At 43.6% G+C, this 20,198-nt stretch overlaps 9 protein-coding genes across 9 annotated transcripts; 4 read left to right on the forward strand and 5 right to left on the reverse strand.

The window, feature by feature from the left end:
* Positions 1 to 978: 978 nt before the first annotated feature.
* Positions 979 to 2,769, reverse strand: TIF3 (Tif3p). Its single transcript, XM_020214377.1, has 2 exons — positions 2,479 to 2,769; positions 979 to 2,404 (listed from the first exon to the last, which is right to left on the reverse strand). Exons 1-2 carry the CDS (start codon positions 2,480 to 2,482, stop codon positions 1,107 to 1,109), a joined length of 1,302 nt encoding a protein of 433 aa, XP_020072462.1. The 5' UTR covers positions 2,483 to 2,769; the 3' UTR covers positions 979 to 1,106.
* A 465-nt stretch (positions 2,770 to 3,234) lies between these two features.
* FMP27 (Fmp27p) lies at positions 3,235 to 11,596 on the forward strand. The gene has a single exon (XM_020214378.1). It carries the CDS (start codon positions 3,448 to 3,450, stop codon positions 11,254 to 11,256), a length of 7,809 nt encoding a protein of 2,602 aa, XP_020072463.1. The 5' UTR covers positions 3,235 to 3,447; the 3' UTR covers positions 11,257 to 11,596.
* ROX3 (Rox3p) lies at positions 11,385 to 11,852 on the reverse strand (the record flags this gene model as incomplete). The annotated part of the gene is made up of 1 exon (XM_020216207.1): positions 11,385 to 11,852. The coding sequence occupies one exon, from the start codon at positions 11,850 to 11,852 to the stop codon at positions 11,385 to 11,387; it is 468 nt and encodes a 155-aa protein (XP_020072464.1).
* Positions 11,853 to 12,686: 834 nt separating this feature from the next.
* RPL32 (60S ribosomal protein eL32) lies at positions 12,687 to 13,082 on the forward strand (the record flags this gene model as incomplete). The annotated part of the gene is made up of 1 exon (XM_020216803.1): positions 12,687 to 13,082. One exon carries the CDS (start codon positions 12,687 to 12,689, stop codon positions 13,080 to 13,082), a length of 396 nt encoding a protein of 131 aa, XP_020072465.1.
* An 89-nt stretch (positions 13,083 to 13,171) lies between these two features.
* On the reverse strand, positions 13,172 to 14,700 carry SCS22 (phospholipid metabolism-regulating protein SCS22). Its single transcript, XM_020217722.1, has 3 exons — positions 14,290 to 14,700; positions 13,980 to 14,073; positions 13,172 to 13,896 (listed from the first exon to the last, which is right to left on the reverse strand). Exons 1-3 carry the CDS (start codon positions 14,597 to 14,599, stop codon positions 13,302 to 13,304), a joined length of 999 nt encoding a protein of 332 aa, XP_020072466.1. The 5' UTR covers positions 14,600 to 14,700; the 3' UTR covers positions 13,172 to 13,301.
* Positions 14,701 to 14,764: 64 nt separating this feature from the next.
* MAP2 (methionine aminopeptidase) lies at positions 14,765 to 16,183 on the reverse strand. Its single transcript, XM_020214379.1, has 2 exons — positions 16,062 to 16,183; positions 14,765 to 15,958 (listed from the first exon to the last, which is right to left on the reverse strand). Exons 1-2 carry the CDS (start codon positions 16,147 to 16,149, stop codon positions 14,802 to 14,804), a joined length of 1,245 nt encoding a protein of 414 aa, XP_020072467.1. The 5' UTR covers positions 16,150 to 16,183; the 3' UTR covers positions 14,765 to 14,801.
* Positions 16,184 to 16,415: 232 nt separating this feature from the next.
* MRP21 (mitochondrial 37S ribosomal protein bS21m) lies at positions 16,416 to 17,036 on the forward strand. The gene has a single exon (XM_020214380.1). The coding sequence runs from the start codon at positions 16,452 to 16,454 to the stop codon at positions 16,947 to 16,949; it is 498 nt and encodes a 165-aa protein (XP_020072468.1). The 5' UTR covers positions 16,416 to 16,451; the 3' UTR covers positions 16,950 to 17,036.
* Positions 17,037 to 17,867: 831 nt separating this feature from the next.
* Positions 17,868 to 18,962, forward strand: AVT5 (amino acid transporter). The gene has a single exon (XM_020214381.1). The coding sequence runs from the start codon at positions 17,905 to 17,907 to the stop codon at positions 18,901 to 18,903; it is 999 nt and encodes a 332-aa protein (XP_020072469.1). The 5' UTR covers positions 17,868 to 17,904; the 3' UTR covers positions 18,904 to 18,962.
* A 6-nt stretch (positions 18,963 to 18,968) lies between these two features.
* CYBJADRAFT_171349 (uncharacterized protein) lies at positions 18,969 to 20,051 on the reverse strand (the record flags this gene model as incomplete). The annotated part of the gene is made up of 1 exon (XM_020216208.1): positions 18,969 to 20,051. The coding sequence occupies one exon, from the start codon at positions 20,049 to 20,051 to the stop codon at positions 18,969 to 18,971; it is 1,083 nt and encodes a 360-aa protein (XP_020072470.1).
* Between the last annotated feature and the right edge of the window lie 147 nt (positions 20,052 to 20,198).

Consider the following 20,198-nt stretch of genomic DNA (forward strand, 5'->3'; position numbering starts at 1 on the left):
TGATTTCGCTCAGACATGGCCATCACCAACTACGACGCGACGGAGTTTTCTACAATTCTAGCCTTGTGCTTGGTAATGGATACCAGGATCGTAGATCAGAGTTCAAAGCCTTACAATGACTTGTTGTTGGGTTCAAAGGTCGAAAAGGTGATGCTCAAATGTGACTATTAACCTGTACTGTGTTGTTTGTTTGGTGTCTGGGTTAAATATGACACAACTTTCAGAATGGTAATTTATCATGGTTTAAATAGTGGGTTTTGTTGGAGGTAATCATCACCTCTTGGTTAGCAAAGTGGTCTCTAGTGTTAATGTAGGGGGAGTTATAAGTGAATTGAGCAAACTTTGATTATTTAGTCGGTACATTAAAGTGGTCTTTCCAATATTAACCAGGTAATTTTTCATTAAAAGTTTTGATATTGCGTGCTTAATTTGAAAAACTATTGTTGTAATACTAAAATATTATTAATACTGTTATTATTCAATCATGAGTGTTATAATAGACAGTTAATACTATACTACTAATTTTTCACCAGATGTGGATGTCCTTTCAAAAGTACTATAACCATCTATTGTAGATACTTTAAATATATACGTGCTATAACTAGCTATATGGGATGATGAGGGTAATGCAGAGACTCCCATGATGAAGAAATCCATAATGAAATAGCTGTACTTGCTAGTTCTACTACAGCAAAAGTAACAACTATTTCGTTATATTTGATTATATAGGCCGTTTCAGGTGTAGTCAGTGAAGATAGAGCCTTGTAGCCGGCAAACAGTAGATTATCTGATACTTTTTCGACATAGACAGTTGACCCCGTGTAATTCATGTACCTCATCGCTGCATGATATGATTCATGGAATAATCTAAATCATCCACTCACAAAGCAAGAGCATGATCATCGATATGGTCAGACCGTAGCAATGAATGGATCCTGCTAGTAGAGAATATAATGATGTTCGCCTACACGAACAGAGAAAACTCATATGATTTTATATTCAAACCTAGTCATTACTATATAAGGAGTGGAGTATGGCTTCGATATCCACCAAAAGAAGAAAGAACAGAAAATTACTCAAACAGAACATCAAACAAGTAAGGATAATCATTTCTTACCGACAACTTCCCAGGCATCGGAATCACCAACAGCCAATTTTCCGGTGTTCTCGATGAGAACCTTGACATTGGATTCTTCAGCAGGGGTCTCCTCAGCGTTCTCGTGTTTTGGTTCCTCCTCTTCTTCCTCTTCATCATCCTCGGCAGCTAAAACGGAGAAAGCAGACTTTGAAGCAATTGGCTTTGGTGCATCCTCCTTCTTTGTAGCATCAGCTGAAGCAGTTCCCTTCTTTTGTCTTGGAGGAAGGGTTCCAGAACCTCTAGCAGAACCCCAATCAAATTCTGGTTCTGCTTTCTTTGGCTTTCTCTCTCTCTGAGGAAGAGATCCGGAACCTCTGGCAGAGCCCCAATCAAGTTCTGGACCTTCCTTCTTAGGTCTTCTTTCTCTAAACTCCCTACCACCTTCTCTTTGCGGGAGTGAGGCAGCACCAGCTCTGGCAGAGCCCCAATCCAACTCAGGTTCTTCACGTCTTGGCTTACGTTCGTGGAATTCTCTACCACCTTCTCTTTGAGGAAGAGAAGCAGCACCAGCTCTGGCAGAACCCCAGTCCAAATCAGGTTCTTCACGTCTTGGTCTACGCTCCTGGAATTCTCTGCCACCTTCTCTCTGTGGGAAGGCACCAGCACCAGATCTAGCAGAGCCCCAATCCAAATCAGGCTCTTCACGTCTTGGTCTACGCTCCTGGAATTCTCTGCCACCTTCTCTCTGTGGGAAGGCACCAGCACCAGATCTAGCAGAACCCCAATCCAAATCAGCATCCTCACGTCTTCTGGATCCGAAACCTTCCTTCTCTGGAGCAGCAACGGCAACGTAGACACGACGACCAAACATTTCATTACCGGAGAACTTTAGGATGTTCTCGATGTCATCTCTCGAGGCCAATGTAACAAACGCAAAGCCTCTCAATCTTGAAGGATCGTTGAAGTCTCTTGGAGCTGAAATGTGTTGCACAGCATCAGTGGCCTGAAGAGATTCATGGATCCAGTCAGCAATGGAATCCTCAGATGCATCCCATGGCAAGTTGTTCATTCTAACTCTGTATGGAGGAGCATCTGGGATAGGGTACTCAACGTAGTCCCCTCTTGGGCCAGAGGAACCAGAGCCACCAAATGCCGGGTCTCGTGGGTTGGCTCCGCCAGTTGGAATGCCGGTTTGACCAAAGTTCTTGGTGCTTGGGACGGCAATTGTGCTGAAGTCGAGGTCATCGTCAGCCCAAGAACCACCGCCAAAGGATTCGTCCTTCAAAAAGTCGGACAAGTCCATTCTAATCTGTTTCTGCTTTGGACCTGAATTGTTTTGCTTCCGTTAGTACATCCACTCTCGCCAAACGTGAACTGAATAAAGGCACAACGGAACTCACCCATCGTGTAAAGATTGATATATCACTCGTCTTGGTTGTATAGCAAGTTTCCTCTGTGACCACTGCGCAGTATTTACTCCTGGGGGAACTGTAGTCTGTGATGAAAGATAATATAGATTCTGGAAGAACAAAGCGTGTTTGATGTCCCAAAGATAACCTCTACTCTCGAATATAAACAGAGAATGAAAACGTTTCAAAAGCCTTCTCCAATGTCGAAGCAGCTCTCTGCTCAGAAGTTTTTTCCTTTTCCCTCTGCTGCGATAATTCTCCAGCGCTCACGAGTGAAAAATTTCCACAGCTGAGCGCTGAGCGCTGAGCGCAGAGCACAGAAAACTCAAAAAATTTTCTAGCCATTTTTGGAATGTTCCGAAAACAGGATACGCTGTTCCGGAAAGATGTAAGCCTGGGGGGAAAAAGAAAAGTGTCGGAAGGTGGAGGACGGCTTCGGAAGAAAGTTCCCGGACGGGGCATTGTTCTCTCGCCAGCAAAGGAAGCTTGGAGTGCGTGCCCGTCTGGCCCCGTCCGCCTGGCGCTGCCCCTCTGCCGCTGCCCCTCTGCCGCTGCCCGTCCGCCTGGCCCGTCCCGCCTGCCTGGACACTCACCACCGCCTGTTGACAGAATCCCTTCCAGCCCAAGGGGCCCGCAGACGGGGACGGGTGCTCCCAGCCCAGGCAGGGTTTGTGTACAACGCCAACCACAACATGCCGCACAGCTGAGCAGAAAATTGTACAGATAAAGTAAACCCCAACCTCTTGAGCTTTGTTGCTTGTTTTGTTTCTGCTTCTTATTCACTTTTGTCTCTAATACCCTGTGAATACAGCAGCTTGTACATCCTGTGAACACATCTAAAGACTCTGCAACTGCAATTGAGCACTGACGGGTACGCACTGGGAGAACTTCATTCGATCTCGCGCGCATCCGGCCTCTCCATATATTCCACACCAAGGGTTCTGCTTGTCAATGTATACCATGATAGCAGAGATTTTATCATCGCCCCGATTGTGGTCGCTTTTCAACATCGTGCTGGTGGTGTTCGTGCTGGCTCTCATTGTGCACTGCCTGTTGTGTGTTGGGCTGGGACTCTCTGTCGGATACATCAACCCGTTCTTGCTCAGCGTCTACCATGTTGGAATGATCTCCAAGGATATGACCATCAGGATAAGATCCGTGCAGCTGAAACTATCGCTTTTTGACCTCTCGAACGTGCTGTTGGTGGTGGATGGTCTTGAGCTGACGCTGCGTAAGAAGGGGAGCAAGGAAGCGCCTAGCGAGCGTGTGCCTGTGCCTACGCTGGATGACCTCGGTCAGCTGGATCCAGATAGTCCAATTTGTATCTATTCACAGCATAAGAAGTTGAGGATGTTCGTCAAGTTTTATCTCTTCTACTTCAGGTTCATCGGCGTTAAGTTGTTTGACATTGCCATAAAGACAGAAGATGGGTTTTGGAACATCCACATTGATTCCTTCCAGACAAGGATTGATATGAATAGCAACAAGAAGGATAACGTCCAGGTGAAGGCTCGCATCGTGCAAGCCAACATGAACACACTGGAAGCGCTAGATTCGCTGGCATTCGAGGCCACAGGCTCGTTGGACACTGAGAGTGGTGAATTGGGCGGACTCAAGTTGAAGATGGATACCAGGGCCATCACTTTGAGGGTCACATCCCTGATCAAGAGAATACAACATTCAAAGCTATCGGAACATCTCAAGTCTAAATCGGCAAACGAACCAGATGTGGATGAAGCTGATAAACTGCTTACACACATTCACCAGAAGATGATGTTTTTCTGTTTATGGGTACGTCTCATAGAATCTTGTGACATTTCGTTCCAAAGTCTGTGCATACGTGATTATCCACTCGCTAGTTTTGGTATAGTTCGTTGTCCAGAGTATAAGCCCATGGCTGCTGTACATCTAAACGTCAAATCAATAGTGTTTTCCATGCAGAGGATGTTTGCAGATTCCCCTGGGTTCGGACTGACCTATAATCATGGTGATAAGCCATATAGGATTGTGGTGAATTTGACAGGTGTTTCAATGCAAATGGAGCACATTGGTGCTACACCTCCAAAGGAGATTCTTTCTGTTCCAAACATTGCAATCACTGGTTCTTCGAACATTGCCTTCCGTACACTGGAGGCTACTATCACTGGAGAGACATCTAAAGGTAAGGCAATTCTATCTGGCCATTTCTCTGAACCTCTACTGGATATGTCAACCAGCGAGATTTCCCTAGTTGTGCAAAGTGTCTTGAACTTTTTGACTTATATGAGGCATATGTTTCCAGACGGGCACCAGAAGAAGCCTTCAAGGTCTTCAAACGAGAAGTCTTGGTTACTCTGTGAACGAGTCTCAAGCGTTTGGCCGACTCTTAAGGTGAAGGTTGGTATCGAGAACCCAATTTTCATGACGAAAAGTGCATTTGAGGATGACTTCTTGAGGATTTTGCTCTTGAGATCCTCTTTGATCTCTTTAGAATTGGCAACCAAGAGAGACTTTACTGGAGATCGTCTCAGATACATCGCTTCTTCCAAATTGGCTGTCAACGACATGAAGATTGCTTTCCGTGATACCAAACTCGATCTGAGCGAAAGTATTCTCAATGTTGGTGACATCAACACGACTCAACTATGCGAGATCTTGCCCACCACCAAATTATACTCATCTTTCTATACTGAAGATGTGAACTTGGATTTATCTCAAATACTGGTGCTAAATGGTGTGAATTACATAATAGGCGAACTTGATTCGATGATTGTACCTCAGTTTAGACACTTTCTGAGGAGTGCTAAGCTGGAAAGAGAACAATTTAGCGATACTTCTTCAGACGACTCTCAGGATGAAGAGCCAAAGAAAACTGATTCTAGAAGAGCTATTGATATCGTTCATGGTATGATTCCAGAATGGTTGAAGAAGGTTGAGCATTGCTGTACCGATACAAATATCATTGTGGGATCTCGTTCCGTGCTGCTCAATAAAGACCTTATAAAATCTATCCATCCTCAAGCGAAGAATGATCTGATTAATGATGAGCTGAGAAAGGTACAATTTTCTGTTGAGAAGTGGAGTCTTACTTTTGACACCAGTGATGATGACTTGGACGAAGCAGCATCAAGTACCATGGTTTCGCTAGAAGATGATGACATGGGACTTCTTGACACGTTTTCAGAGGACAGTGGTGGTTCAGATAAATGGAAAGTGAACTTCTGTTGCTCGAAAACTCTTGGAAAAATCGTATCTGAGAAGAGCAGTGACAAGCATGAACTACATAATAAGGTGTTTCTTAGAGTTCCAGATACAGCTATCTCGTTCAAGCCTTGTCCAAATGGCGAGGACGAACTGTACCTTTCTTGGAAAGTGTCCAGGATTGAGGCTTTCTACTCTGTTATCACTCATTTCATCATAATATCTGGGTTTCATCTAGTAAGAAACACCATATTTGAATTCATGCACAAGAACCCAATTGGAGGGACCTGGACTGACAAGAGTTCAAAGCCAAAGTCAAGTGGTATTGGCAAGAAGATCTTACAACAGGTGCAACTGAGCATGGATGTCGGTATGATTGATCTTATTGTGGTTATGCCAGATCGAATGAAGATGAGATTAGAGCTTACAGACTTTGACGTTGAAGGCAGCATAGCATCTCCGATCAGCGTTGGTGCATCTTATACTCGACTTTGCACAGAGTCGCCAACATCTCCAGGATATTGGTCAAGACTGATCACTGCTGTCAATGGTACTACGATGGTGAACTTACCAACAATACTGGCTAAAGGCGATGGTCCATGGGTTGAAACTGGGAATGAATCATGCCACATTGCAACACCTCATCAACTTATCATTTATCGTATATTTGACAACATATCGGTCATGTTTAAGACTCTCAAACAGCTTCATTATTCGTTGAAATGGAATTCCGATGAAATCGTTATCAACCCAAGTCTGATGAAGCCTAAGAAATTACCGAAAATTAACCTCAGATCTAATAAGCTTGAATTCAGTATGGAAGATGACCCATTTGAATCGGAGCTCAATATGATCTTCCAGATTGGCCTTCTCGAACAGAAAATGCGTCTTGAGAAGTTGCATGTGTTTGAAACACGTTTGAAAGAGGCATTGCAGACAAAGGTCAAACCGGCAACCCCATTATCTCCAACTTCAAAGGTTTCCAAAAAGATCGGAGTGGAGGATGCTGTTCATTCCATACGTTCGGTGCCAAAGAAAATCAGCCAGATTGTTGCTGGTAATACAAATTCTGTCTCAGCATTCCCAGTTGAAGACGATAACAGCTTTATGTCTCCTCAACATTGGACACCAGAAAACACCAAGCAATACTTGAACAAAATCTATGAAGGGTTCTCTAAATCCTGGATTACTAGAGTTAAGGCTTACCGCAAGAAGCTTGAAGATAATTTTACCGACAATTTTCATTATATCTGGGGTATTATTGACTCAAACTCATTTCCACCAGGCTTCAACAATAGAGTGTTGGATTTCATTAAAGACCCCCCATTGTTTAGTTTGATCCTTGAAGGCTTAGACCTTGATATCGGTGAACCGGAGTGTGGAATTCAAAATCTACCTGATTTCCTGTATGACGTTGGTAAGGGAGTACCAAAAGATTCGAAATACTCTACTTTGATTCCACTCCACATCGACCTGAAGCTAGATGAACTCAAATGTCACTTGAGAGATTACCCTCTACCATTCATATATATGCCGAGATTATCTGCGAAGCAGAAATCTGATTCAACTGCTATCAGGATCCATGGTGACCTTGTGGTTGGAGAGTTCATGATCAAGTCCCGTGATGAGGTTAGAGAAGTATATGTCCCACTTGTTCCTGGGTGTGGAGAGTTTGATGAAGATAATTGTTATTCTATTGAGGTCCCGAAGACCCTCACGTCGATCAAATTCTATACACGTCTTGATTGGGAGTTGCACTCAGAGTATGCTACTCAAGTGTCTTGGTCAAGCTCATATCAACCTTGTATCGAGCAGTTGATCCTCAACTTGGATAACTTCACCAAACCTCCAATTGATCTTTCAGAGAAAGTTGGTTTCTGGGACAAGATCAGAGCAAATCTACACGCTCGTGTGTTCTTTAAATTCAACGAATCAGGTCGTCTCGATGTTGTTTTCAAGGGCTCGAAGAATCCATATGCCATTGGTGGAGATTCTTCTGGTTTCCTTCTTGGGTTTAAGGATGATGTATCCTTGACGTTAAACGGTAACGATGATCCGACAGACTTTATCTATGCTAAAGCCAATCAAGTTTGGTTCTGTACTCCAAATCACTTTGCTCAACCGCTAAAGGTGTGGTCAAGGTCCACCAAGAATGCAGTTCTACTATCTGATACGTCAACAAATTACCAGAGTTCGTCCTTTGGTTATTACCTTGGCGTTGATGGGCCCCCAGATACATCTCAGGTTAATGCCATGAAGGATTCATACATCGAGAAGCATGTTATCAAGCTCACTGGTGGGGTGAGTTTTAAGCTGGGCTTCTTCTTTGAAAGAAAGATCCATGGCTCACTCGAAAGAACATCAGATTTCATTCCCCACTTTGATGTTACTCTGATAAATCCAAAGTATGTCAAAGACAGAAACAATTATGATGCCTATAGAGGATTCAGAAGTCAATATATTCACATGGCTTTATCGCTTATTTCAGTGGAATCTGACGCTTACAATACAATTCAATTGACACCTGTCACGTTTGAATACTTCTTCAAATGGTGGAAGATGTTTTCTAATACTTTGCCAATTCGTCATGGTAAGCTCTTTGGGCCAGAGAAACAGACCAAGAAGTTTTCACGCCATCTATTCACTATAAAGTACCAAGCAATAATTGAGCCACTCTTTGTATCTCATGGTTACCATAATCTTGAACATAAGGGACAGAACCACGAGTCTGATTGTGTTGGTATAAAGGGGAGGGCTTCGAAGTTTGTGCTTGATCTTCACCAACGTAAGGAGCTGACTTTTGAATACAACGAGAAACTGGGAATCACCAAGAAGGCAATGAAAATGAAATTTAATACTGGTAAAGTTGACTTAGATCAATTCGACGTCAGGGTCATGGAGGCACTATTTGAAGATGTCGGATGTGCTGATGCTGATAGTACCAAGAAACCCCGTCACATATTTTCTACTTTTGACGGAGATGAGACCTGGTTTGATCTCAAGGACTTCGATGAAATTGGTGAACCGACACACACAATGATGAACACAAATGTCGTTATTTCTCCCATAATGTACACACCAAGATTCTTGTACTTCAAACGGAATGACTACGGTGACAAGTATCAAATTGACAGTGAGACAGGAAAGCTGGTTGTTCCCTTTGGCAACGAAAAGTTCCACACATGTGTCATTGATTCTCACCCATCTTCTCATACTCAAGACGAACTTTTCACCATCAGGATAGAAGAGTTAGAAGCCAAGTTCAAAGATAACAATGAAAAGATTGAAAAGCTCTCCCTCAGTGTGAATGCAAACGATCAGAAAATATTGAGAAATCTGAAGTTTGATAATGAGCAACTACGCGAGGGAATTAACTTCATCAAGGGCTTGAATCATGAGCGTGCCAAAGGAGATGGTTTGTTGCTACCTGAGGACACAACAAGTGAGGAGACATTTATCAACTGCTTTATTGTTCACAACATGATGCTTAAATGGAATGACCAGAACAGAGATATCATGTATCGATACATGTTTATATCTGATATGAGAGACACGATTTCCCATTTTTCTCAGCACAAGTCTTTGGGACATATTGATGAAGCCATTGAAACTCAACGCGTTGCTAATTATGAGGGGCAGGAGGCACGTCATTCACTTTCCAAGGTAACTACTTATGCAAGTTTGATGAGCAGCAAACAAGCAAATGAGCCAGATTTAAGCATCAATACTTCCAGAGCCTCTGAACACATGAGACACTTTAAGGAAGATTTACGTGAACTGCTCATCGATGTTCCTTATAAAATACACAACAATTATCTTGTCAAGTTGATTTCTCCCCAGATCCAATTACAGAGCCAGGAGGATAAAGATGCTGTTGTCCTTGTTGTTGCTCCAAAGATTGAAATGGATGGTTTAGCCTTTGATTCCAATCAAGACGAAGACAATAACGATGAGCATATTATCGAAAAAAGATTCGGTGTTTCATTAACGGATGCTAGTATGTTTTTGTTCCACGAGGGCGAATACATGTCTACAGGAAAGCTGTTCTTCAACTCCTCTTCCTATGGTTCGTTGACGAACTGGCCACCATGGTTGGGTGTTGAGCTTTGCTATGATGGATCTTTGATCAATAGTCATGTCTTGATGGAGAAGACAACAGTAATGATACAATTTGATAAGCCAACATCGTTCTTCATTGGACCAGAAGAAGAAGATATTACCAGGTTATCTACAAACTTATCTCAGGTGACGTTGAAGTGTGATAGTAAACAGTACAACTCGTTGTATTCCATAATCATGAACCTGCTCATCTACAATGACCCAAAGAACTTGAGGATCAAGCAACTTGAATCTAAAATGTTGTTGAGTTTGGACTTTGATGATCTTGCTACCATCAAGAATCGCATTGTGGCTTTACAAAGATACTCTGTACAGCTTCAGGAGATCATTGACAATTTTTCTTCGAAGAGGAGTGTGCTTGATGACCTGGATTTGAATGATTTGAACCTACTAAAGGGAAGCCGCTTCGAAATTCTCCAAGAACTGTTCTTGATGATGAAGGTCTCTGCAGTTGGTACAAGAAAATCAGTGGATCAAGCGACAGACTTCTTGGAATGGAATATCAAAGCCGATGACATTAAGCTTCACATGTTGGATGAAAATAGACGTCCGTTCCTGGATGTGCTTTTATCCAACTCACACTTCAAGCGTATTGAAAGCTCTGACCATTCTGACCGGAACTCTATTATCATTGATAATCTTGAAGTTATAAATCTGGACAAGGATTCTAATCTACCAGTACTCTTCTCATCCTTTGATAAAGATCACGGCAAGGCCAAGAAGAAGAAGAAACGGGTTGTGCACGAGGGTGATATTGACCCACTTATTGTCATCACATGGCATATGGACTATCCTGTGGGTGGCATCAGACTCATGCGGAAATTCGATATTGCGATCAAACCTGTCCAGCTAAGTATTGAGGAGATTACCGGTACACGGATCTTGCACTACGTATTCCCAGATCAAGACATCGAGGAAGCCGAAAGGAAATCTGATGATGCCAACAGTATTAAGACGGGCCAATCAAGTGTGAATACGAGCCCAAGAAAGCTAGCAAAACCCAAACCAAGCCAATTGTCATTCCATAGAAATGACTCTGAAATTGACAGTCCAAGGTCTAGTATTGCAAACGGTCGAAACGGCATTGATCAATTAGTCACTGTGACATCCACCAATGAATCCGAGACAGACGAGGAAATGGATGATATGTTAGAGAGAGCTTCAAAGTTCCTCAGCTTCAACTCCTTTAGACTGAGAACAGCTGTTCTATGTGTCACTTTTAGGGGGAAAGGTTCTAAGAAGCTGATCAACGTTTCCAACTTTGTTTTCACATTACCTGAAGTCGCATTCAGCAATAAGACACTGACACTGCTTGATCTTGCGCTGTATATCAAAAAGATGTGCGTGAAGGCTCTTTTGAGCCATACTGGAAGTATCTTGGGTAACAAATTGACCAGTCATGATAGTAAACAGCACGTGAAGAACATCAGCCCCTATGCTTCTGACAGAATCAACAGCTTCAGAGATTGAACAGGGTAAAACAACAAACACTCTATGTACTCTATGTACTTTATTCAAGGCTACTATTAATATGTAATTTTGATCTGTTACTCTACAGAGTACAACGTTCTCAGATTATCATTAATTATTCATTAGAATTACTCCACACGGCGTTTCTTCATGGCCTCATCAGTCTTTACCTTTGCCTTTCTCTTTGTTCCCTGAGGATCACCAATTCCTAATATGGATGAGTCAAATCCGGGCACACCACTCTCCAGTGTTTTGGAGAAGCTGACGTTGTACTTGAGAGCCGTTGGATCAAACTTGGTCACTTGAATTGGAGCACCTTCTCTATCAGGTGCATACACAATCGGTGATAAATCACGTTCAGTGGCAATAGGTACATGCCTTGATGTGAGGTCAGATATGTGTGCCTTGTAGGATTTCCTCAGCTTAACACCTTTAGTACCATCTTTATTCAAACGAGCCACAGAGTCTGCGATGGTATCCAAGTTGTATAGTGATATCAGGTTCTGTGTTGGATGAGGTTGTGAACGTGTATATTTGCATGTGCTATCAATATAGTAATAGCTATCTTCACCTGAAGGGGTTGATTGATCAGCCATTGTGTACGATACTAGCAGTAGTCTCTGAGTCAATATGGAACAAAACAAGCACTTGTTCTTTCCCTTATTTCCCTGTTGAAATTTCCCCTATGTTATAATGTCCCACATTAGTGAAGCCCTGGAATGAAATCAGGTGATATCGCATAGGGTTGGGGCAACCTATACGTGGTGTTAAGATGTCCCGCGGAGGACACTTTTGTGACTTTGAAAAATTCACTAACTTAGCGTGAACCCAAGCAAAAAAGCTGAAATTTAGATTACATAATCATTCGCTTTTGCCTGGTTTGAGCACGCTTCACTAGTAACCCGTCGCTGGCCTCGCACAATCACTCACACAAATTGAAATTTTTACCTTACCTTCCATCGAAAGAGCCTTTAGAAGACGTTTAGAGTACAACACAAACTAGAGACAAGGTACGTTTTATGTGAAGAGGGAGCGATGTAATGTTATCACAGAGTAGTCATTGAGCATTTGGTCATTGTCGTTGTCGCCTATCTACGTTTATGTGTAAGGAGATGCCGTGGCAGTTGAAGACAGATTCAAGGAAGAGACAGTTAATGTATCGACAAGGAGAAAAGTGTTGAAATGATATATACAGTTCATCAATAGGGAGAGTAACATGTCATGAATGAGCATATAAGATATGGAAAGGCCTTGAAGACGTGGCGTGTCTCTTAAAACAGACGAATTGAACGAACATACGGACAGAGTGAACAAAAAACTGTTCTCCAATACCAATGACTCTCAACCATCTCAAGATAATAATGCTTTTACATCGTCTTCTCACCGACCCAAGGGTCTAACTTTAGGCTTTATACTAACGGTTTATTTAGATGGCTGCTTCTATTTCTCACCCAAAGATTGTCAAGAAGTTCACCAAGAAGTTCAAACGTCACCACTCTGACCGTTACGCCCGTGTTGCTGAGAACTGGAGAAAGCAAAAGGGTATTGACTCCTGTGTCAGACGTCGTTTCAGAGGTACCATCCCACAACCAAAGATTGGTTACCGTACCAACAAGAAGACTAGACACATGATGCCATCTGGTCACAAGGCCTTCTTGGTTAACAACGTTAAGGACTTGGACTTGTTGTTGTTGCACACTAAGACATACGCTGCTGAGATCTCCCACTCCGTTTCCTCTAAGAACAGAGTTGAGATCGTTGCCCGTGCTAAGGCTTTGGGTTTGAAGGTTACCAACCCAAAGGGTCGTCTTGCTCTTGAGGCTTAAGCGGGATCAAGAACGGGAATTTTGTACACAATGTTAACTTACTAGTCTCTAATGCTTATGTTTCTGGGTTTATGTGAGGGCTGTAGAAGTGTGCTGGTTGGATGTAGCACCAGTGTAATCAAAATAAACACATTCTTTTATTTATTCAATGAGCAAAACAGAACAAAGAAGAGAACACAACTAAAGATATAAAACGGGTGCATGCCATAGACTGTGGCATTACATGAATAACCAAGCGAGGATGATTGCAATCAGTGCGAGCAAGACGATTGTTGTTAGTGGCGCAGGGCTCTCTTGCTTGTTGGCAGTGGATACCTTTGAAGTTGCCGCTGTTGTGGCGGCAGCTTCAGATGTTGATTTGGCAACGTTTGAATCCAACTTCTCGTTTAGGGCATCAATCTTTGACTTATCCTCTTGAGACACATCTTCTGATACTTTCTCTGCCAACTCCTTTGTGGAGGAAGAAGATAAATCTTTGGTGGTCTGTTGTTGTTCTTGTTGTTCACTAGTCGATTTGCCATTGACACCGGTGGAGATGGCCGAGTCCAACACAGGCTTGTCAACGTCTTCAACGACGAATTTAACTTTGATCTTTGTAGAGACTGATTGAGGTTTGAACTCGGACTCCAGTTTTGGCCATACCTCAGCAACGGTACTCTCCCCCAAGTCGTATGGCGCCGGCAATGCAATAATCAAAAACTTATCGTTACACTTGGCTTCTGCTTCAGGCTCTTCCTGCAATCCCAAGAGAATAACAGACACCTCAACGGACTCTCCTGGATGGATCAATCCCGAGTTGGGTCTGACACAGTAGCTTTAACACGGCAATTGGTTAGTACTTAATGTTCTATTCAGCATGTCACAGCCACGCTTCGCAGCGATACAATGGGGACTTACAGTTTTGGTGCAGTGGTCTTCACTTTAAAAGCAGAAGTGTCATCAGAGGTATTGGTGATTGTGATGATAGAAGTGCTTGGCTTGGTGAGAGGAGCTATACCGCACTCGTTAGTACATCCACAGTTCTTCTACCTGGGAAAGGACCGGTGCCACAGGTGTTTGTTCACCGTGCGCGTTGTAGAGTGCTCGTAGGGGCGATCTCTCCTTGAAACCTGGAACACGCACCACGATCACCATCGACGGAGCAGCAACCCATCAAAACAAACACAGAGAACACCCTGCCCGGCACAATTGAGCCAGATTCACTCACACTTGAACTCCAGAACAGAGGGGGTAATTGAAATACTCATTGCCTTTGTCGTCTTTGGCGTTGTTGTTGTTGTTGATCTCCGGTTGTGCTGGAATTGCCCAAAAACCCAGTTGAAAATTTCACACCGCCCAAAAAACCACAGTCTCTGCGTAGCGCGCTCACTGTGGGCGGTGGTGTTTGATCTGCTTGTTTTAACACGTAGGGACAAAATTCCCCTTCTGGCTGCGCTTGGGCTCTCGGCGGACGGTGCGGTGGGAGGATTTGGGTGGGAAGGGCAATCTATGGGGAAGCAGTCTCTTGCTTGGTGCATTTTATAGTGTTGACGGAGTAAACTGGCGGCTCAGTTAGTGGATGTGTATACTGGTTCTTGTCGATGGTGAGGTCGTTGTGCTGTGCTCTGTGCCTCTTTGTTGGCCTCAATTGGACGAGGTGGAGGAGTGCACGAGCCTACTGTAGTTCTACGACACGTAAGGTTGACAGGGGAATAAAGCTATTTAATGGTGGTGGAAAGGTTAGTAATCTGGCCCTCTACTTACAACTTCCTTCTTGTGTGGGTGTAGGAGGATTGTGTGCTCGTACTGTGCTGTGAAGGACCCTGGAGAGTCCATCAGCGGTGGATAGTCCTGCACTATACCTTCCTTGACCAGGTTGTTCAAGGCCAGGAGGTACTTTTCCTCACCAACCCTATCCAGGTAACGACGACAGAAGGGTAATGTACCAAAGTTCTGTTCAATGGTGGCCAGCAATGCTTTTGCCTTGTTCAGTCTCAGAGGAACCTTTGGAGCATCAACCTTGAGAGCGTAGTGAGAACACTCACCCTCGGCAACAACGTAACCACGGCCCGTGGAGCCAAAGGTTTCAATGGCAAACTCTTCACCTTCCTCCATCTTGGTTTCGTCAAAGTTCTTGACGATTGGAACAGACTTACCAGCATGGATCTCGTTGACTCCAATGTTATGTCCGTTCAAGTTTCTGATTGGTCTTACAGGGTAAACTTCACCGTCAATTTCCACCTCGTATGACTCCATAACTTCTTGAATTGCCTCACCGATATCGGTCAGACGAACGTCAATACCAGCTTCCTTGATACCTGTGTTTGTTGCATCCTTAACGGCTTCCAACAACTTATCATACTTGGAGTTCCATGTCTTTGTAAAGGCACAATCCACAATGTAACCGTTAACATGCACTCCAAAATCAATCTTAACAACGTCATCGTACAACAGAACGGTCTTATCACCGGCATTTGGTGTGTAATGTGCAGCACAGTCGTTTCTAGAAACACCCGTTGGGAAGGCGATACCAGCGATCTTGTTGTCAGGCTCATTCATGAAGCTTCTAACGGCATTTTCAATGGTCTCTGCAGCTTCCGTGGTGGTCATACCTGGGTTCAATCTTGGTGCCAAATGCTCTCTAACACGACGATGAACCTCTGCTGCTTTTCTAACCGCATTCCATCTATCGCTCTGTTGTCTGTCCAGGTATCTCTTCTCCTCGTCAGTGGTTCGGTACTTGTTCTCATCCTTGTACTCCTGCCATTCACCTTCTGGGTAGATACCATCTGGGAAAGACTCAGAAATTGGGGCCAATTTCTTCTTCTTCTTCTTGCTGCTCTTCTTCTTCTTCTTCTTTGTCGCACTAGATGCTCCCTCGTGTTCATCTTCACCAACTTTAAGAGACGAGTTAGTCAAACAAAAGAACAATTGTGATTCAAAGTGCTCCCTCCACCACCTCCTTCTCAAGCCGGAGTTCAATGCCTATATTTCACTCACTTTCAAGTTGGTCCAGCTTTTCCGTCGTGGATCCAACTTCTTCCACAGCGGTGCCACTCTCAACACGCTCTTCAACACTCTCGGACATCTTTGTTATGGGACTATCCTGTTGAAACTATGGCTTTTTAGATATTTCGAATGATGGAAAGGAAGAAAAAATATGCTGTAGAGCTTCATACTCCGGCTGGTATCGGTCGAAGCGATGAGATGAGAACCGAGGTGGGCCGACATGAGTCGGAATTGATCTTTTCAATTCCGGCGACAATCACCCTCGGATTTGCGAACCCTCCACCGCTTTTTTTTTCGTTCATCCAATTTCCGATTCAACGGGAGGACACTTTAGGAAGGAAGAGTATCACCAGGTAGCAGAGCGGGAGTTTTATACCAAAGATGTTTGGTCTCAGAAGCATTTGTAAGGTTGGTACTCAGAGAGCCTGCGGCATTTCTCTCGTTCAAACACGCTGCAATCAAACCAGCGCTGTTCTCGATAGATTCAAGAACTCTACCAATGGCACCGGTAACAAATCCCAACCGTCGTTGAGAACACCACCTTCAATCTCACAAGTGGCACGTAAGACCAAGAACGATCTCAGTGCCAGTGATGCCAGAGGCAGCCCAAAGGCTTATGCACGTACGGTTGCCATCAAGGGCCCAATTGCCGGAAGAATTGTGTCTGTGCCTCAAGGTAACATCGATTCAGCGTTCAGAAGCTTGAAGTACCTTGTGAACTCGAACAATATCAGATTGGATAAGAATGCACAGAGATTCTACAAGAAACCAAGTAAGGTGCTAGAGGAGAAGAGAATGAGAAGAAAGAAGAAATTGTTTGACCAAGGTATTAGAAGATTGGTTGACATTGTGAAGGACGCAAAGAGAAGGGGATATTAGGCATAGAACAAGCAATCCTCCTTCTCTATCAGATCATGTACATAGCTCAATACACCAAGGAATGAATTGCTCCGTATTAAACTGGCGCACATATGTAGATGCTTCCTTGCTTGCACCATAATTAAACAATTCCTCTTTTAATATAATGATTATAATGCAGTAATATAATATAATCGCGCCTATCTTCAAAAACATCCCCGAGGGCTGCCAACTTCGTTGCTTTAGTAAGCATAACAGAGCACTTGTTACAAGAACAGCGTTATACAATCCATCATACCCTGGTGCCCTCGCACTGTCATCGATCTTGGAAATTACAGACGGTGACACTTAGTTAAGGTACCCCCGTCTTGTCTGGAAAAGCATCAACATCAGCAATAGGACCTGTGAGAAAGTGATCTTTAGATATGTCTTCAGCAGTAGGGAAGGCAAGCTGGCGTTCAGCGTCGGTTAACCTATTAAACACCATCATAGGTGAGTTCATTGCTTAATACAGGGATCGTTTGTACGAGCTGCTGGATCACTAACATACAGAGAAAAAGGTGCTGGTATGCTGGCTATGCCATATGCAATTCGTTCTGACGGTGTGTTATTGGGAATCTTTGTTATTGTGCTATCAGCAGCAACCTCATCGTTTGGTCTATACCTACAGGGAAAGTGTTCTAAGTACGTTGAGCCTGGTGATGCTTCGTTCTTTGCGCTAGCTCAACTGACTTATCCGCAACTAAGTGTGGTGTTCGATTTAGCCATTGCAATCAAATGTTTTGGTGTGGGGGTCTCATACCTTGTTGTTATAGGTGATTTGATGCCAAAGATCACAGAATCATTGTTGAATGATTCGTTCTTAGATAAGCATCCCGTGCTTTTAGAGAGAAACTTATGGATCACGGTATTCATGGCTACCATCGTTTCACCTCTATCGTTCCTGAAGAAGTTGGATTCCCTGAAATATGCATCGATGGTGGCACTTTCATCAGTCGTGTACTTGGTGGTGCTAGTCTTTGTACATTTTCTCAAGGATGACATCGTGGATAAAGGCCCAGTTGAAGTGTTCAAGCCTTATTCAACGTCTGCGATCTTTGCGAGCTTCCCAATCTTTGTCTTTGCTTATACGTGCCATCAAAACATGTTTTCCCTGGTGAATGAACTAGAGGATAAAGGTGGTAAGACCATCAACAAAGTTATTGGTGCTTCCATTGGTACTGCAATGGTGTTGTACGTTGTCGTTGGTGTCACTGGTTACCTTTCATTTGGTGATAACGTCCAGCCAAACGTAATTGTGGGTTATCCACACTCTATATCATCAACAGTGGGTCGAATTGCCATTGTTATCCTTGTGATGCTTTCTTATCCTTTGCAATGCCATCCAGCAAGGGCTTCTATAAATCACATCATGCATTACTTCAAATACGTCAAAGAGGTTTCAAGAAAACCCTCAAGGGCGTCATTGTTGAGTAACGACAGACAGAGAAAACCTTCAAGGGCATTAGGAGGCGATATCATAGCATCCCCTCGTGGGTCGTTTTCTCAACAGAGTACAACATCATCTTCAAGACCAAATGGAGCATTTGGTACAACTGTCGACTCTGACTTTGAGGATGAACTCTTGGAGGAAGGTATTCCTGCAGTTTCTCCACTCAAAGGGAAGAGATTTGTTATAATTACCTCAGTAATCCTTTGCTTAAGTTACCTCATTGCAATCAGTGTGAAGTCTTTGGCACATGTCCTAGCCTTTGTTGGTTCTACTGGCTCTACATCGATTTCTTTTATCCTCCCAGGAATATTCGGTTACCAGCTGATTGGATCTGAATTCATCGATCACTCTACAGGATCATGGGCCGATATGCCTAAAAAGCTTCGACTCTTGAAATCGTTATCCCTTGTATTGAGTATTTGGGGAGTCCTTGTGATGACTGTTTGTTTGAGTGCTACAATATTCCTCGGAGCTTCAGAATGAAGATGATCTTTGCTGTATTATTTATATTTAGACGGGTAATATATACGAAATGAGATCAAACCATGTCAGTAGTATGCTTGATACTCTTCTTTCATGAATTTCAAAGAGAGCTGAGAAACATCCCTGATGATGAATTGCAACAAGTATTCATCAGTGAATTGAACCAACCTCTCGAATGAATCACTTGTTGAGTCAGTACCTTTGAACTTATACAGTTGTTGTATCAAAGGCTCAATCAGTGCGATGTACTGGTCCATAGAACAGTGATCTTGATGCGGTTTCCACGACGTAGTTGATGATATGCTAGTTTTCTTAGAATGTAATTTGCTGGTGGACACGTTTGGTGAAGACGATACGTTTGTAGACGAAGGGGGTGGGTTTCCCTTGGTCCTTCTCGACGAAAAGACATTGAAGATCGAGCCCTTTCTCTTGTCTCCATGTTTTCGAGATAAGCTGCTATTCATGGTGTTCGCTGTCATCACTGATGCCGTTGTTGAGGTGATAGATTCAACTCTTTGAATGTTCGAGCTTGACGAATGTACACGCACCACTTCATCTTGAGCTATGTCGTCTGCGAGATGATCAAATGCATCCAGCAGCTTCTCATAGTACAAAAGTACGGAATCGATGGAGCTGACGTCAATAGCTTCACCCTTTGAAAGCTTGCTGAACAGAGATGTCACCTCCCTCAGCGTACCAAGCTTGACGCTTGCATTGGTAATTGAGCCACTCTCTAGCGCTCTCTTATTGAGGAAAACATCATCTGAAAGGAATGATCCATGATGTGGTGACTTGTATGCGTCCACAACTCTCGATAGCACCACCAGAGCTCTGTCGTGGGGAGGCGCCGGTATTACCCATCTATTGGCATCATCAACATCACCGTCACCACCGTCACCGCCAGGGACCATCGTAGTCAAGACAGGCTTCCTATAACCCTCATTGCTGAAACTTACAATGTCACTCGTATCAATGCTATACCTGTTTCCACCAGCAGCGATAGCAGAATCATTCCCGAATGAGTACTCGCTCTTGGTGCCGTCTGAACCATTTGATATCCTTATGACGCCATACGTAGGCAACGAACTAAGTGACGATTCTGATCCATCCGCACCATTGGCTAATCGACTGATCATATTCAGTGACATTGCTATATTCTGGGCTGCTCCCTGGGTCTCCTCCACCTCTGTATCGTCTATTATATGGCGATAGCAGTAGTAAACACCCTGCCCTTGTTGTGCACTACGTATGCATTTTGCGCTAGTATGCGTGTTTCTCGGGAAGAGCCGCCAGGG

This window comes from Cyberlindnera jadinii (assembly GCF_001661405.1).
Source record: "Cyberlindnera jadinii NRRL Y-1542 unplaced genomic scaffold CYBJAscaffold_2, whole genome shotgun sequence".
Taxonomy (NCBI): Eukaryota; Fungi; Ascomycota; class Saccharomycetes; order Phaffomycetales; family Wickerhamomycetaceae; genus Williopsis; species Williopsis jadinii.